The sequence below is a fragment of the Heterodontus francisci genome, chromosome 8 (assembly GCF_036365525.1).
Source record: "Heterodontus francisci isolate sHetFra1 chromosome 8, sHetFra1.hap1, whole genome shotgun sequence".
Classification (NCBI taxonomy): domain Eukaryota; kingdom Metazoa; phylum Chordata; class Chondrichthyes; order Heterodontiformes; family Heterodontidae; genus Heterodontus; species Heterodontus francisci.
In genome coordinates this window covers 87,538,600-87,557,303 of record NC_090378.1, presented here as the reverse complement: position 1 = coordinate 87,557,303, position 18,704 = coordinate 87,538,600, and the positions used below count along the sequence as shown (strand labels likewise).

The 18,704-nt window shown below is 44.5% G+C and overlaps 1 protein-coding gene across 10 annotated transcripts in view; it reads right to left on the bottom strand.

Moving 5' to 3' along the window:
* The window catches only part of LOC137373001 (uncharacterized), a 236,496-nt gene that overhangs the window by 89,347 nt on the left and 128,445 nt on the right, over window positions 1-18,704 (bottom strand). For 4 of the 10 annotated variants that reach the window (XM_068037629.1, XM_068037630.1, XM_068037628.1 and 1 more), the window contains exon 5: window positions 12,547-12,643. In XM_068037629.1, the coding sequence (XP_067893730.1) occupies window positions 12,568-12,643 (76 nt within the window). In that variant the 3' untranslated portion in view covers window positions 12,547-12,567. Of the gene's footprint in view, window positions 1-12,264; window positions 12,352-12,546; window positions 12,644-18,704 lie in introns of those variants that run through there. The other 6 variants (XM_068037636.1, XM_068037637.1, XM_068037626.1 and 3 more) reach the window with 4 other exon arrangements.

Genomic DNA, 18,704 nt, shown 5'->3' with positions numbered 1-18,704 from the left:
GAGTTGATGGTCCTCCAGCAGCAGTTGATACTTATCTTGGTAATGTCCCTGGGAACCCGTAGAGCACAGATTCCTGTGTTACAGAGCTGCTCAGGATGAACCTCGACACAAACCACTGCATCTCTTTCCATACCTGCTTTGCAAAGACACATTCCAGAAGGAGGTAGGCAACTGTCTCTTCCCCATCGCAGCCACCTCGAGGGCAACATGCAGAGGCTGTGAGATTCCAGGCGTGCAGGAAGGATCTGACGGGGAGGGCCCTTCTCATCACCAGCCAAGTTACATCTTGGTGCTTGTTTGAAAGTTCTGGTGATGAGGCATTCTGCCAATTGACTTTGGCAGTCTGCTCGGGGAACCATCCGACAGGATCCACCATCTCCTTTTCCCGTAGGGCCTTGAGGACATTCCGTGCAGACCACTGCCTGATGGTTTTTTTTCTGCAGAAAATGTTCCACGAAGGATAGGTGGTACGGCAAGGTCCAACTGGATGGAACGTTCCATGGCAATGTGACCAGACTCATCCTTCACAACACCTGGGAGAGATAGAATCTCAGCACGTAGTGACACTTGGTGTTTGCTTACTGGGGCTCTATGCACAGCTTGTTGCAGCTGCACACAAAGGTGGCCATCAGGATGAGGGTGACGTTGGGAACATTTTTTCCCCCTTTATCCAGAGGTTTCAAACATCGTGTCCCTCCGGACCCGGTCCATTTTGGATCTCCAGATAAAGCGGAAAATAGCTCGGGTGACCGCCACGGCGCAGAAGTGGGGTATGGGCCAAGTACAGCAACAACGTGAGTGCCTCGCACCTGATGACCAGGTTCTTACCCACAATGGAGAGAGAACACTGCTCCCACATGCTCAGTTTATGATGTACCCTGGCTACCTGCTCCTTCCAGGTTTTGACACGCACCCCGGCCCCTCTGAACCATATCCCCAGCACCTTCAGGTAGGCTGACCTGATGGTGAAGGGAAAAAAGGATCCGTCAGCCCAGTTTCCAAAGAACATGGCCCCGCTCTTGCTGCGATTTACTTTGGCTCCCAAGGCCAGTTCGAACTGATCACAGATGCTCATCAGCCAGCAAACGAACAGCGGATCTGAGCAGTAGACAGCGACGTCGTCTATGTACAGGGTGGCTTTGACCTGAGTGCCTCCACTGCCTGGGATTGTCACCCCTCTTATGCCCACATCCTTCCTAATGGACTCAGCAAAATGTTCGATACAGCAAACAAACAAGACAGGGGAGAGAGGACAGCCCTGCCTGACTCCAGATTTGATCAGAAAACTTTCTGATTCCCACCCATTGATTGAGACTGCAGTACTGATGTTTGTGTAGAGCAGTTGGATCCAATTGCAGATTCCCTCCCCAAACCCCATTTTGGAAAGCACGTCCATCATGTAGGTGTGTGATATCCTGTCAAAAGCCTTCTCCTGGTCCAAGCTGATGAGGCAGGTGTTCACCTCCCCGTCCCGTACATAGGTGATCGTATCCCTGAGTAGCGCGAGACTATCAGAGATCTTCCTGCCGGGTACAGTACAGGTCTGATCGGGGTGGATCACCATCTCCAGAGCAGACTTGACTCGACTGGCGATGACTTTGGACAGAATCTTGTGATCTACATTAAGCAGTGAAATGGGCCGCCAATTTCTGATTTCCGCCCTCTTCCCCTTCCACTTGTAGATGAGGGTGATGATGCCTTTCCTCATGGATTCTGACATGCTGCCGGCCAGAATCATACTCTCATACACTTCCAGCAGGTCTGGGCTGATCCAGTCCCATAGAGTCTAATACAATTCAACTAGTAAGCTGTTGCTTCTGGGAGTTTTATTCGACTCGAAGGACCTGACAGCCTTTGTCATCTCATCCAGAGTTAGAGGTTTGTCCAGACTCTCCCGCCTGCTGTCACCTAAGACCTCCGTGCTAGATGACAGGAGGGACTGGGAGGCCGTGTTGTCCATGGGCTTCACGTCGTACAGCCTGGCATAAAAGGATTTGCTGCTCCTCCATTAACGGCCATGCCTTCAGCTGCCGAGACCCTAAGTTCTCCGACTATCTACCTCTCCCTCCTCCTTTAAGATACTCCTTAAAACCTATCTCCTTGACCAAGCTTTTGGCCACCTATCCCAATACTCTTTTTTTATGTGGCTCGGTGTCAAAATTTGTCTGATAATCCTCCTGTACAATGCCTTGGGGCATTTTACTATGTTGAAGGCACTATATAAATGCAAGTTGTTATAATGGAAACTGACTATGTAAGTTTGTCACACCCATTCCCACACCCTGACCACTGGTGGTGCAGGAGGGTGTAATTGGAAAGTAAGAAATTCACAGTGACAGATTTATCATAGATTTGGACATCCGGGTTCATAATGAAAAAGGTTGAGTGGGAGTTTATGCAGAGAGAAGATTTTTAATACATTGCAGAGAGATATATATCTGTACAATGATTGATTGTCAACAGGTTATGCCAATCACCATTTAGGTGGTGCTGCATTTTTCTCTAAGGTTGGATGCCAAGTCACAGAGTTCACCCCCTTCAAAACTCCCTTTGATTTCCTATTTGCAATAAGTAAAATAGGTAACAAAAGATTGCTCTGATGATCTGCCTTCAGTAACTGTTTTATTATATCCTTAGTTTCTGTTCATGCCATTGTGGAGTATTTTCATCAGCCTCCGATTGCTGCATGTCCCCTGACAATGCGTGTCAAGATGCAAAGCTGTAAAAGTCTATTTGTCTTGCTTGTGACTTTTCTTTCATTCTTCACTCCACCATGTTTTCTCAAACTGATGTCACTTGTCTTTGCGTGGGACCTGGAAAACCCCACAGACTTGTCCAGAGATGTGAGTATTGAAGCTTTATAATCATGTAGTGTGTGATTGAGTGAGATATAAGTCTATTTTCTGTCATTTTGTGTTCCTCTAGAGCTGAAAGTTCACTCAGTTCTTCACAACAGTTGATCTAAAGGCCTGGCTAAAAACTCAATGCTTGTACAGTCATAATCAGGAAATTTAAGTGTGAGTCTCTGACGCCTGAACTTGTAATCTTTTTTGTTAGGACAAAGGGTCTGCAATTTGGAATGTTTCCATGATCAATTTCTGAGTAACCAGATATGGTCTTGAATTTAGACTGGGGAGCACAACATGCATTTTGTTTTGTGACAATTGAATTTCACAAAGAATTGGAAAACGTCCAAAATTTCACACAGTGCTTGTTTTTGTTTTTGGTTTTCTTGCAGGTTTTCCCAATAAGCTTAATGGGAGAAGAGGCTGTGGAATTTGAACATTTTCCTTACACTCATTGTCAATATGGCTGACAACTGATAATATATACATCTAATCTGATAGGAACCAGTTCCCCAAGTGCAGAGCTGAGAAATGAACAATTTTAGCTGTGAGTGAACTGGATACTTTGATTGTAACCATAAATAACCAGATCCTCATTTTGGTCAAGTGGTCTGCGGTCACTTTTGAAAAATTGTTTTTGCTGTTTCAGTTTCTAAGTGCATACCATGGCCCCTCATGTGCTGTATAATAGGGCTGGATTTTATGGACCCCCCCCCCCCCGACGCAAGGTCGGAGGCAGAGGGCCCGTTGCCACCCCATCACCAAGCAATTTTCCCAGGGTGGGATAGGCCAACAACAGCCTTCCCTCCCAGAGTCCAAATACATGAATAGGAAGGGAATAGAGGGATATGGGCCCCGGAAGTGCAGAAGGTGTTAGTTTAGGCAGGCATCAAGATCGGCACAGGCTTGGAGGGCCGAATGGCCTGTTCCTGTGCTGTACTGTTCTTTGTTCTTCGTTCTTTGAGGCCCTTAAGTGGCCTATTAAAGGCCCCTTTAGGGACTTTTCCTGCCACCGCTGGGATCTTACCAGTGGCCGGGGGCGGGGGTCCTTTGCCATGTAGAGAGGGCATCTTGTTAAATGAAGTGCCCTCCCTGTGGGCTTAGGGGAGGATGTCCCTCCTCCGTGGGCAATTTGTGGTCCACAGAGAACCCCAGCTGGGAAACAATGCATCTCCCAGGACCTCCCTCCCTCTGGGCTATACGACCACACCCCAAACTCACCTTGCTGGGGCCTTCCGGACCAGCCCTGGCGACACCGCCTCACTTACCTGTGGTCCAGGATTCCAATGCTGGGCCTGGGTCCGAGGTCTCAGCAGTACCAGCAAAGGGCACTGCTCCCTGTGATTGGCCAGCAGCTCTTGGAGGCGGGATCTCCATCTTTAAAGGGACAGGGATCTCGGTGCTGGAAACTTTGCCGCCGGAGCAATGGAGAATTGCACTGGGGGGGAGGGAGTCGAGAAAGCTGAGGTGGGATTTCCCCCCCCTCCCTCCGCCTTTTCAGCCCGGCGCTGGGAGTCCTGCCACCTTCACAAGATCCAGCCCATAAAGTTTAGATTAATGTTCCTGGTAATTTGCATATGTCTCAAGCTGCTGACACTAACGGATCTTGGATGTTCTAATTTAGGATTTATTCACCAATGAGATAACAACATTAAGAAAAGCCCTTTACAAGCCTCCATTTGCATTAATCCAAATAGGGCAACAAATGAGCAAGGCGTGTAAGTGCAAACAGAAACTCGAAACTCCCTTTGCTTTGTAGGCTGGATTATCAATGTTCTGATGAAAGGTCACTGACCTGAAATGTTAACTCTATTTCTCTCTCCACAGATTCTGCCTGACCTGCTGAGTATTCCCTGCATTTTCTGTTTTTGTTTCAGATTTCCATTATCTACAGTATTTTGTGCTTGTATCAAAGTTCCTACTTTGCAAATTTAGACTCTTCAGCTCTAAATTATTATTATTCACCAAGTTTTTGTTCCAATCAGGAATGCTGTTGAGGCTGTAGATGGTTTTTCAAGTAATGGCAAGGGACAGTGTCTCAGAAAGAGGATGAGGGGGTCACAGGGGATTATGGAAGGCATTTTTTTATGAAGTAGTTCTATTTTCATAAATCACTTTCACTTGCATGGAAGCTGGAATTACCTGTCAATGGAAGGGATTGGTCTGGGATGCCAGCTTGGACGATACCCCCAGCCAGGCAGGCTGTTAATGGAAGCGAAGAGATAACCAGGTGACTGAGGGCCACAGGGGAATTGTGTATACTCCTTAAACCTCACTTGTTGGCCCAAACTTTTTGCCACCCCTCCTAATAGCTCCTTCTTTGCCTCTATTTTTGTCTGATTACACCTCTCTAAAGTGGCATGTTACGTTTTACTAAGTGAGAGGCACCATATAAATGCATGGCGTTATTTGCGAATGTTAGTGTTTGGTCCCTTGGCTGCACAATAACTACTGCAACTCCAGATTGGGAAGTCACTATGACAAGCTTGTGTGCTTTTCTAAAATGTTGGGGTCTTGTACAGTCGCTTGGTAGACAAAGAACTTTTGTACACGGAGAGACATTTCATCAGCAGAGATTTGAATCCATGATAAGAAATCAATGCCAATTTGGTCTCCTGTTGCCTGTGCCAGGGGCTCCCTCTGGTGGAAGTCCAGCCACTGACAGCTGATTGTTTCCTTTTTCCTGGGCTCTTGAACATTCACAGATTGTAAATGATGATGTTATCTCCTGCGTTATTATCCCATGGGCTCCTGAGGATCAGCAAGGTTGAGTTTTTCAAACCCGTTGTGCTTTTCCTTAAAAATCAGGGTCTGAAAGAAGCTAATTTTAATATGTCCAGTGTTTTTATTTATGCTTTCCGTTTTGTGACAACAGACTAGTCGAAACTATAAGAGCCATGTTGTCCTTCTCTGTGGCATCCACACTTGGACTTACACTCCTGAATTGAGAAGCTCCAACCATCATCTCTGATTCTGTCACTCATTCCATTATCTTATGTGGGCTGGACAATTTTAACTCCCGGACCTCATTTAAATTTGCCTGCACTGTCTCTAATCTGAAGCCAGCAGTGGGCAGGAGTGGGAGATTGGGTGGGAAGCTAACGCCACCAGGAATCCAAGCTAACATTCTCCCATCATAAGGTTAATTCTGGGAGCTGGGGGGGATGGAAGAGGGGGCTGGTGGTTCTGCAAAGAGTCGCCGGTGGTGGGACAAAGGAGGGAAGGTCAGAATCACAGAATTATTACAGCACAGAAGGTGGCCATTTGGCCATTGTGTCTGCACCAGCTCTTCGAATGAGCAATTTACCTAGTGCCATTCCCCTGCCTTCTCCCCGTAACCCTGCATATTCTTTCTTTTTAGATAACAGTCTCATTCCCTTTTGAATTCCTTGATTGAATCTGCCTGCACCACACTCTCAGGCAGTGCATTCCAGATTAACCACTCGCTGCGTAAAAAATGTTTTTCCTCATGTTTCTTTTGCTTCTTTTGCCAATTACTTCAAATCTGTGACATTCGCAATCATTTCTACTCTATCTACTTTGTCCAGAACCCTCATGATTTTGAATATCTATCAGATCTGGCGAGACCCATCGATTCCTTGCTGAGCCTGGAGGAGGGCTCTTACTCCTCTTGGCCTACAAGAAATCCTAACAAAAATTTTGAAAAATAGTAGCACTTGCCTTGACTTCCTCTGGCCACTCTGCTGCCTTAACTTGGCGGGTTTGGTGTCATGCGGGCCTTCTGCAATTTCCCGTGAAAGTGGAGATGTGGTGCTGATGATGTCATTGGGCATGACTTTTCAATGGCAAGTAGGCCCCCACCTACCTGGGACAGTCGGCCCTCCCATTGCCAACCTGAGATAAGTTAAGATGTGAGGGGGTGGAAGGGAGTTGCGGGAACATGTCGCAACCATTTGTCTGAATTGTTTCTGTTGGGCAGGCAGGGTTCAACTCGCCTCTTAGGTGTTCATTGTCATAATATATTGCAGAAACCATCGCCTTCTAACACACATGAACATATGCAATGGAGTTGGTTTTCTGCTGTAGGTTCGACTCATTGAAGTAAGCCGGTTCAAAATGCTTTAACCATCCAAATGAGAACTGATGTAGCTTGAAGAACCTATTGCTTAAAATGCAGCTGTATCCTAATGAGTTGCCACATGATTTTAAAAGTTATAAGAAGAGATATTTATAAACTCTGTCACCAATTATTTCTGTGCGTTCCACCTTAAAATGTCTGCTGTGATATGTGCTCCAGTGAGAAATGGCAAGTGCTGCATGAGAGTGACTGAAAAGCACTAGTTAGTGTACAGAACACCATGAAGGCTCTGACAATTTAAGTAAGAACAGTTCTTTTTTCATGTCAATTTGGTCTAAGTTCAACTAACTACATCAATTATGCTGAAATAATCCAGCCATGTATTATAACACACAACATTGTGGAAAGCACTCTGATTTGCTCGAAAAAGAACTCATAGAGCTTGTTGCTAGGGTTCTGCATGGGCTGGACTTTCACAATTCAGCCCAGCTGGCAGTTTCTGAAGCCTTGTGTAATCAGTGGCTTTATCTTCAGCAGATAAGGCTCAATGTTCAATGTCAATCCAGCCTGGTACAATAATGGAAGTTTTATATATCTCATGCAAAGTAGGGGGATACAGATCTTTAAAGGAGAACTGTATTTGTCTGAATTGGTGGATAGTCCAAAATGTTACAAGAGATGTCTTTCACAGTGCCTCACAGTCTTCCCCTGTCTTATGTCCTAAAACCGCTGGCCAGATGCAACTTTTATCTGGTGGCATAGTGAGGTCCGCTTCCCTAACATGGACTATGGGCAACTTTGCTTATTCATTGAGCACAGGTGATGGGGACAGCACAGAGATACTAAATACATGGATAACTTCCTCCTGCACCCTTTCGAATGATGCAACAATTCAGTATTCAGTGTAGTATATGCATATTATATGGGAACAATCAGCTAAAATGTTCCTTTTATCCATTCATTCCCATGTTCCCTTCAGTGCCATGTGCGAACTCATTAATACACTTAATTGCATAATGACATAATGGCTGGCCATTTCTTCACTATACAGGAACATGTAGGAAGCTGATCCCATTGAAGTACTGTAGTTCCTTGTTGATAGAGTCTGAGCCACAGCAGACTTTCACTGTTATGCCATTGTGGTCTCACTCCCACAAAATAATATTGCTCCAAAATGTACAGGTTTATTAATTTAAAAAAGGTACAGAGCGGAGTCCGTTGAATTGTGTGTACTTCTCCTTTACACAACCCCCAATTGATGTGTGAGGAAATTCATTGCCACTTAAACAAAGTGCTCTCTCGAAAGAAATGTTTCCATGAGCAGTACATCTGTTAAATTGGGCAATAAGAATGTGCAGATGAAGGTGTTTGTTTTTTCTCATTAGTGTGAGGTGAAATCTAGTACAGAAGCAAGCATGGTTAAGTCACAGAATCACAGAATTGTTACAGCACAGAAGGAGGCCATTCAGCCCATTGTGCCTGCACTGGCTCTGTGAAAGAACAATTCCCTCAGTTCCATTCCCCTGCCTTCTCACCAAAACCCTGCACATTCTTCTTTTTCATAGAACAGTCTAATTCCGTTTTGAATGCTTCAGTTGAACCTGCCTCCACCACACTCTCAGGCAGCGCATTCCAGAACTTAACCACTTGCTGCATTAAAAAGTTTTTCCTCCTGTCACTTTTGCTTCTCTTACCAAACACTTTAAATCTGTGCCCTCTCGTTCTCAATCCTTTCACGAGTGGGAACAGTTTCTCTGTCCAGACCCCTCATGATTTTGAATACTGCTATCAAATAACCTCTCAGCCTTCTCCTCTCCAAGGAAAACAGTCCTAATTTCTCCAATCTATCTTCATAACTAAAATTCCTCATCCCTGGAACCATTCTCGTGAATCTTTTCTGTACTCTCTCCAATGCCCTCATGTCTTTCCTCAAGTGTGGTGCCCAGATATGGACGCAACACTCCAGCTGAGGCCGAACTAGTGTCTTATGCAAGTTCAACTACCTTGTAGAGGCTCAGCACCAACTTTCAGACTCTTCTTCCTACCTCCCCTGGACCATGACCCCACCACCAAACATCAAGCAACTGTCCACATGACTGTCACTGACCTCATCTCCTCTGGAGATCTTCCCTCTACAGCTTCCAACCTCATAGTCCCACAAACCCGGACAGCCCGCTTCTACCTCCTTCCCAAAATCCACAAACAGGACTGTCCCAGCAGACCCATTGTGTCAGCCTGCTCCTGCCCCACTGAACTTATTTCTTCCTATCTTGACTCTATCTTTTCTCCGCTGGTCCAGTCTCTTCCCACCTACATCCGTGACTCTTCTGATGCCCTACGTCATTTTGACGATTTCCAGTTTCCTGGCCCTCACCGCCTCCTCTTCACTATGGACGTCCAATCTCTGTACACCTCCATCCCCCACCAGGATGGTTTGAGGGCTCTCCACTTCTTCCTTGAGCAGAGGCACAACAAGACCCCTTCCACCACCACCTTCCTCCGCCTGGCTGAACTTGTTCTCACATTGAACAACTTCTCCTTCAACTCCACTCACTTCCTTCAAGTAAAAGGTGTTGCTATGGGTACCCACATGGGTCCTAGTTATGCCTGTCTTTTTGTGGGATATGTCGAACATTCCTTGTTCCAATCCTACTCAGGCCCCCTCCCCCAACTCTTTTTCCGGTACATTGAAGACTGTTTCGGTGCCGTTTCCTGCTCCTGCCCCGAACTGGAACACTTTATCAAGTTTGATTCTAATTTCCACCCTTCTCTCACCTTTACATGGTCCATCTCCGACACTTCCCTTCCCTTCCTCGACTTCTGTCTCCATCTCTGGGGATAGGCTGTCTACTAATATCCATTATAAGCCCACTGACTCCCACAGCTACCTCGACTACAATTCTTCACACCCTGCTTCCTGTCAGGACTCCATTCCATTCTCCCAGTTTTTCCATCTCCGATGCATTTGCTCTGATGATGCTACCTTCCATGACAGCATTTCTGATATGTCTTCTTTTTTCCTCAACCAAGGATTCCACCCCCCCCACTTTGGTTGACAGAGCCCACAACCGTGTCTGTCCCATTTCCTGCACCTCTACCCTCACCCCTTCCCCTCCCTCCCAGAACCGTGACAGGGTTCCCCTTGTCCTCACTTTCCATCCCACCAGCCTCCATATCCAAAGGATCATCCTCTGACATTTCTGCCACCTCCAGCGTGATACCACTACCAAATGCATCTTCCCCTCCCTTCCCCTGTCAGCATTCCGAAGGGATCATTCCCTCTGCGACACCCATGTTCACTCCTCCATTACCCCCACCACCTCATCCCCTTCCCACGGCACCTTCCCCTGCAATCGCAGGAGGTGTAATGCCTGCCCATTTACCTCCTCTCTCCTCACTATCCCAGGCCCCAAACACTCCTTTCAGGTGAAGCAGAGATTTACTTGTACTTCTTTCAATGTAGTATACTGTATTCGCTGCTCACAATGTGGTCTCCTCTACATTGGGGAGACCAAACACAGACTGGGTGACTGCTTTGCGGAATACCTCGCTCAGTTTGAAAGAATGACCCCGAGCTTCTGGTTGCTTACCATTTCAACACTCCCCCCTCCTCTCATGCTCACATCTCTGTCCTGGGATTGCTGCTGTGTTCCAGTGAACATCAACGCAAGCTCGAGGAACAGCATCTCATTTACCAATTAGGCACACTATAGCCTGCCGGTCTGAACATTGAGTTCAATAATTTCAGAGCATGACGGGCACCCCATTTTACTTTTATTTTTAGTTATTTTTTCTTTTTTATTATTTTTTTTTTGTTTATTTTATGTTATTTTATCTTAGTTTGTTCAGTTTGCCTACCCACTGTTTTTTTTCATGTTTGTGCTTGTGGCTGTTCAGTTTTCAGTCCATTCACACCCTATCTGTACTAATGCTTTGTCTTTCAACCCATCATTAACATGTTGTTTGCCTTTGCTCCATGATCTTCTGTTCGGTTATTCTCTGTGACCTTGTCCTGTCTACACCTTCTCCTTTGTTATCTCTTGCCCCATCCCCACTTTACTTGCTTAAAACCTTTCACATTTCTAATATCTGCTAGTTCTGAAGAAGGGTCAGTGACCTGAAACGTTAACTTTGCTTCTCTCTCCACAGATGCTGCCAGTCCTGCTGAGTGTTTCCAGCATTTCTTGTCTTTATTTCAACATAACTTACTTGCTGTTGTACTCTATGCCCCTAATAATAAAGCCCAGGACACTGTATGCTTTATTCACCACTCTCTCAACCTGTCCTGCCACCTTCAATGACTTATGCACATTTTCACCCAGGTCCCTCTGATCCTGTACCCCCTTAAGAATTATACCATTTATTCTATATTGTCTCTCCATGTTCTTCCTACTAAAATGAATCACTTCACATTTCTGTGCATTGAACTTCATCTGCCACCTGTCTGCCCATTCCACCAACTTGTCTATGTCCTTTGAAGTTCTACACTATCCTCCTCACAGTTCACAATGCTTCCAAGTTTCGAATCATCTGCAAACTTTGAAATTGTGCCCTATATACCAAGGTCTAGGTCATTAATATATATCAGAAAAAGCAAGGGTCCCAACACTGATCCCTGGGGAACTCCACTACAAACCTTCCTCCAGCTGGAAAAACATCCATTAACCACTGAAGAAGGGTCACTGACCTGTAACGTTAACTCTGCTTCTCTCTCCACAGATGCTGCCAGACCTGCTGAGTATTTCCAGCATTTCTTGTTTTTATTTCAGATTTCCAACATCTGCAGTTTTTGCTTTTATCCATTAATCACTACTCTTTGTCTCCTGTCACTCAACCAATTTCTTATCCATGTTGCTACCATCCCTTTTATTCCATGAGCTACAGGTTTGCCAACAAGTTTGTTGTGTGGCACTGTATCAAACGTCTTTTGAAAGCTCATGTACACTACATCAACAGCATTGCTCTCATCAACCCTCTCTGTTACCTCCTCAAAAAACTCCAGCAATTTAGTTAAACATGATTTTCCCTTAAGAAATCCATACCTGCTTTCCTTAATTAACTCACATTTGTCCATGTGTCCATTGATTTTGTTCTGAATTATTTTTTCTAGAAGTTTTCCCACCACTGAAGTTAAACTGACTATCCTGTAGTTGTTGGGCTTATCTTTACTTCATTTTTTGAATAAGGGTGTAACATTTGAAATTCTCCAGTCCTCTGGTACCACCCCTGAGTCTTAGGAAGACTAAAAAATTATGGCCAGTGCCTCTGTGATTTCCACCCTCACTTCCCTCAGTTTCCTTGGATGCATATCATCTGGCCCTGGTGTCTTATCCACTTTAAATACAGCTGGCCTATCTAATACTTGTTCATTATAAATTTTAAACCCCTCTAGTGTCTGACTTACCTCCTTTTTTAACATTGCCTGGGTTGCATCTTCTTCCTTGGTAAAGTCCTGAAGCCTCTCATCTAATAGCAATGATATATTTCAGGTTTTCACAATTATATCTGGGCATTAATACTGTTATGAAATTAACAGCTTAATTACTGGTTGCACTGATTTACAGTCCATGAATAAAGGTTGAGACTCAGGATCAACTTGACAGGGATTTTACTGGACAGCATACTTAAGTAATATAAGCAAGATATAAGCAATCCACTCACCAGCAGGAGATCTACTGGGGGCTAAGAGTTCACAAGTCCAGGTTGTTCCGAATGCTGAGTTCTCGTGACACAGATTTTCTTTACTGTCATGAAAACCCTACATGCCAAAGGGGAAATATTAATTTAATTGGTTGGAACCTTGCCAGAGATTTTTAATGGAAATTGTTGCAAATAACTTTTAAAAAGAAAAGTTGGTAGACAAGATGGCCACTACAATTTATATATGAATAATCAACAGTGTAGACCAGAGGCAACATGACAACACAACCAAGCCAGAACAATAGGGTGTTCTCTGATTAAATTACCAGAAATGGCTTTGTCAACATGGTCATCAGGAGCCATTGACATCCATTGACTTTGAAAGAGCCAATCCTTACCAAGTGTGTCTGGACAGCTTAAGGGGAGAACCTTGAATCTCAGTGAACATTCCAGAAGGACCTCATTAAAACACAGAGAGGTTTGGGAATATCATGATTGCTGTGCAGTTCTGGAGAGACTAAGCTTTATCACGCAAAAGGACAGTAACTGAAAGCCATCAACGAGGCAGCTCTGTCTCTTCAGCAAATATCCAGAGAAGCCTTGGCTGAAATTTCTAAAGCCCGAAACCTACAGATCAGCACAGCCAACAACTAGGAGACAAGGATCAAACTCCCTCTTCTGCTTTCCGGAGCCTGAAAAGCAAGTCTGCAATCATGCACCTGGCCCAGCAAGGATTTCAGGACTACAATTTCAATTGCAGTCTCTGGGACTGATATTCAGTATTTAAATTCCATTTATTCCTGACTGTATTCCAACCACCAAAGCTATTTCCCCTCTGTCATCTATTTGTGTGTCTCTTGTGTGAATGTGTGTGTGGATGCAAAGCACATTTTAGTAATTTTAACCAGTTTCGAGTGTTAAGGATAATAAACTTATATCTTTCTTGTTTAAACTAAAGAAAACCTGTCTGATTGGTTCTTTGGTAATTATATTAGAGGAACTGGAGCAGGTGCTCACTGAGGTGGTAAGTGTGTAAAAAAAAAGAATAAACTCTGATGTGGTCAAACCAAAGAAGGGCGAAAGGGGACCCTGAGACCCCTTCGTCACCTGGTTGTAACAATTACATATTTATACCTTTCTTCACCTTCTGATAGTTTCATCTGCATCTAACATTCATACTGGCTGAGCAGATGTCCCATGACTGGTTTTGGCAGCAGGCAACTGTGCAGACGAAGCTTATCTCTTACCAGTCCTCCAGGTCACTGAGTCCTGCTTTCCTTACAATGTTGTGCTGACCTAATCTCCCAATGGTATAATGTTATATGTAATTGCACACTTTAACTTTGATGCTGTCTATTCAAATTTTTCATCTTCTGTTTATCCATACCTCCTCATAAAATTATTTATCTGGTCTCATCTAACACTTATTCAAGGTAGATATACTAAAACAGTTGGCTACATTTTACTCCAACTGTTTTATCTCTGCCTCCCTATCTGCTGAGTTCAGCTAATTCTTCGGGCTCCATCACACGCACACACTTTGTTCCATCATATTATTTCCAACTAGCCCAGCATGTCATGCTTTATGCTTATGCAAAGCTGTTTATCCTACTTGATTGAAATACTGCTTTCCACTTGACACAAAGCAACTCTATGGAGCTACAAAATTCCAGGACCATTGTGAACAACAACAACAAACAATTTCTATAACACCTTTAATGCAATAAAAATGTCACAAGGCGCTTCATAGGAACATCATCAAATAAAAAATTGACATCTAGCTACAAAGAGCTCTTAGGACAGGTGACAAAACCTTGGCCAAAGAAGCAGGTTTTAACAGGAATCTGAAAGGTGGAGAGAAATGTAAAGTGGCTGGGGGTTGCCGGGGAGTGGGGTTTAGGGACTGAATTCCAGAACTTAGGGCTTAAGCAGCTGGAGGCATGGCCACCAACAGTGGAGGAATTAAAACTGGGGGTGTGCAAGAGACCAGAATTGGAGGAGTGTAGAGATCTTGGCAGGCTGTAGGGCTAGAAGAGATTATAGAGATAGGGAGGGGTGAGTTCAGCCAATAAAAAAATCATTAACACTCAAACACTTAATGTCAACACTATAATTGACAGTATTAGGAAGTTCTAAATTGAATGGAGCATACCAGTGGGCTTACTGTGCTGTTTTAGCCAGTAAGAGATATGGCATTAATCTCCCAAACATCTGTAATAGTATTCTTACAACATGATTGATTTACTTCAGCATAGTCTGACAGCTTTTGAGTTACTCAACATATTGCTAATCCCATTGCTGGAATTAAAATGACAGCAAAAATGATAGTCTATTGAGATAGCTTGAAGAATTAGAGGACAAGAGTGTCAACCAATAACTGGCAACCAGAGAGAAGATGCAATATGCTAGTGCAATCAAAAGAAAACACCAGGGAAAGTCTCTGGCATTGTGCATCTAATTCAGTTGACAACATTATTCTTGGAGCAATTTTAATACATCAATGCAAGTAAAGTCAAAGAACTTGAAAGGAACACTTTTTAAAAGAAAAGATAAACAGCAGTACATTTGAGTTTGCTTTTCAATTTTCTACATAACTGAACATTTTGTAACCTTTCATGGTCATTCTACCTTAACACTTGTATCACTGTTTATAGATAAATTAGGAAATTCGAGGTGCATGTAACAAGGGTAATACAGTAATCATGGGGTACTTCAATCTACCTGTAGACGGGGTAAACCTAATTAGCAAAAATGCTGTGGAGGACAAATTCCTGGAATGTATATGAAATGGTTTTTCAGAACAGTAGGTTGAGGAACCAACTCGAGAACGAGCTATTTTAGATATAGTATTGTGCAAGGAGAAAGAGCTAATTAATAATCTTGTTGTCAAGGAGCCTCTTGGGAAAAGTGATCATAATATGTTAGAATTTTACGTTAAGTTTGAAGGTGATGTAGTTCAATCCGAAACTTAAGTCTTCAATCTAAACTAAGGAAACTACGAAGGTATGAGGGGCGAATCGGCTGAGGTAGATTGGGAAACTACATTAAAAAGTATGATGGCAGACAGGCAATGGCTAGCATTTAAATAATTAATACATGGTTTACAACAAATTTACATTCCTTTGAAGCACAAAACCCAGCAGGAAAGGAGATTCAACCATGGCTAACAGGAAACGTTAAAGATTACATTTGATCAAAGGAAGAGGCTTATAAAGTTGCCAAAAAAATAGTAAGCCTGAGGATTAGGAGTATTTTAGAATTTGCCAAAGGAGGACCAAGGATCTGATAAAGAAAGAGAAAATAGAATATGAAACTAAATTAGTGAAAAATATAAAACAGACTATAAAAGCTCCTATAGGTATGTAAAAAGTACAAGATTTGCAAAGACAACTGTGGGCCCATTACAGGCAGAGACAGGGGAATTTATAATGGATAATAAGGAACTGGAAGACAAACTAAACAAATACTTTGGCTGGAATTTCTTCCCCAGTGGACGGGAGTTGTCCACCGACTGAAAAGTCGATGGTGGACCCACCTCCAACTGGCCTGGAGATCCAGACCGCATTTTGCTGTCCACAGACCTTTAATTGGTTTGAGGTGGGACTCCCAACTCATTGAGGCAGGAAGTCCCGCCTAATGGAGCTGCCAGACAATCAGCGGGCTGGCGGCTCTTAGTCCCACCAGCGCCATGGGGAGCGATGGCCACTACTGGGCCTGCAACCCAGCCATTGGAAAGAAGATGTTGGCGAGCCCCGGAATTAAGGTACGTTTTTGGTGCCTCACCAGGAGTGATCGGTCAAGCCCCGGCGAGGCAAGTGTGGTTGATTGGGCAGACGTGGGGGGGATGCGTATGTGGTTTTTGGGGGTGGTTGGGGCACCGGGAGCTGCCCTCCATGGGGCACAGGGCGCCTGATCATGAGTACCCCCCAGGCCATCAGAAAGCCACCTGCTTTTGTCAGGTGGCTTCCCTCGGGCATGGGTCACCCAACCAGCCACAAGTAAAATCCCTGTGGTGGCGGGTGGAGGCCCTTAAGTGGACGTTAAGTGGCCACTTAAGAGCCTTGATTGGCCTGGGGTGGGTCGGCCATTTTCTGCCGCTGCCACCCTCTGTAATGTAGCGGCGGAGGTGGGAGCGGGTCGGGAAGTGCCCCCTGAGCCTTCCGCTCCATTTTACGCCCCCTGCCACCTTCCTGCTCTTTGGGGAGGAGTAATATTCTGGCCTTTGTGTCTGGCTTTATGGAGGGAGATACAGAAAACCTCCCAGGAATACTGAAGAACTAAGGGACAAGCAAGAATGTGGAACTGAAAGAAATTTGCATTAGTAAAAAAGTAGTACAGGAGAAATTAATGGGACTGAAAATTAATAAATCCTCTGGACCTGATGAATTATATCCCAGATTGTTGAAAGAGGTGGCTGTAGAGATAATGGATGCATTGATGGTCATCTTCCAAAATTCTATAGATTCTGGAATAGATTCTGCCGATTGGAAGGTAGCAAATGTAACCCCACTATTTAAGAAAGGAGGGAGAGAGAACTACATACCTGTTAGCCTTACATCAGTAGTCAGGAAAACACTAGAATCTAATATAAGGGATGTGATAACTGGATACTTGGAAAATAATGGTAGGATTGGGCAGAGTCAACATGGATTTATGGAAGGGAAATCATGTTTGACAAACCTGTTAGAGTTTTTTGAGGATGTAACTAGCAGAATAGATAAGGGGGAGCCAGTAGATGTGCTGTATCTGGATTTTCAGAAGGTTTTTGATAAAGTCCCCCATAGGAGGTTGGTTAGCAAAATTAAAGCACATGGGATAGGAGGTAATATACAGGCGTGGATTAAGGATTGGTCAACGGACAGAAAACAGAGAGTAGGAGTAAAATGCCCATTCTTGCATTGGCAGGCTGTGACTAGTGGGGTACTGCAGGGATCAGTACTTGGGCCCCAGCTGTTCATAATATATATCAATGATTTGGATGTGGGGACCAAATCTAACCAAAAAAAAGGACTCTGGTGTGTTGATAAGGTAAGCTTTTTATTTTATTTCTTCTGTATCGTGTGCTTGGTAAAAATTTACTTTCTTCTTTTACTTTTTTGACTTATCTATTAATTGGTTATTTGTAAAAGACCACAGCAGAGAAGTATCAAAGTATTTAGCTCATAAATTTATATAAATTAATAAAGTAATTAACTAAGTAGAGATGGCTGGGCAGGTGATGTGCTGTAGCTGTATGATGTGGGAGCTGGCTGATCCCATTGTGAACGGCAGGGACCACATCTGCAGCAAGTGTTGGTTGCTGGAAGAACTCCGGCTCAGAGTTGATGATCTGGAGTCTGAGCTTCAAACACTGCGGCACATCCGGGTGGGGGAGAGTTACCTGGACGTTTTGTTTCAGGAGGCAGTCACACCTGGTAGATTAAGTAACTCAAATTCAGTTAGTGATCAGGGACAACAGGGTGTGATTGCAAGTGAGGCAGGTAGGGGGATCCTGAGTTCAGGAGTGGAGGAGCCTCAGCCTTTGACCTTATCCAACAGGTACGAGATACTTGCTCCCTGTGTGGATGAGGAAAAGGGCTGCGGGGAGGATGAGCCAACTGACCATGGCACCATGGTGCAGAAGGCCATTCAAGAGGGGGGAGCAAAAAGACAAGTGGTAGTTATAGGGGATTCTATAATTAGGGGGATAGATAGTATCCTTTGCAAGCCGGATCGGGAGTCCCGCATGGTGTGTTGCCTGCCCGGTGCCAGGGTGCAGGACATCTCTGACCGGCTTGAAAGGATATTGGAGCGGGAGGGGGAGGATCCAGTTGTTGTGGTCCACGTTGGGACTAACAACATAGGCAAGGCTAGGATGAAGGACTTGTTTGGGGATTATAAAGCACTAGGAACGAAATTAAGGAACAGGTCCTCGAGGGTCATAATCTCCGGATTACTGCCTGAGCCACGTGCAAATTGGCTTAGGGATAAGAATATTAGGGAAGTAAACACGTGGCTAAGGGAGTGGTGTGGGAAAGAGGGGTTCCATTTCATGGGGCATTGGCATCAGTTTTGGAACCGGGGGGATCTGTACCGATGGGACGGCCTCCACCTGAACCGATCTGGAACCAGTGTTCTAGCGAAACGGATAAATAGGGTGGTCTCTAGGACTTTAAACTAGTGACTCGGGGGGAAGGGAA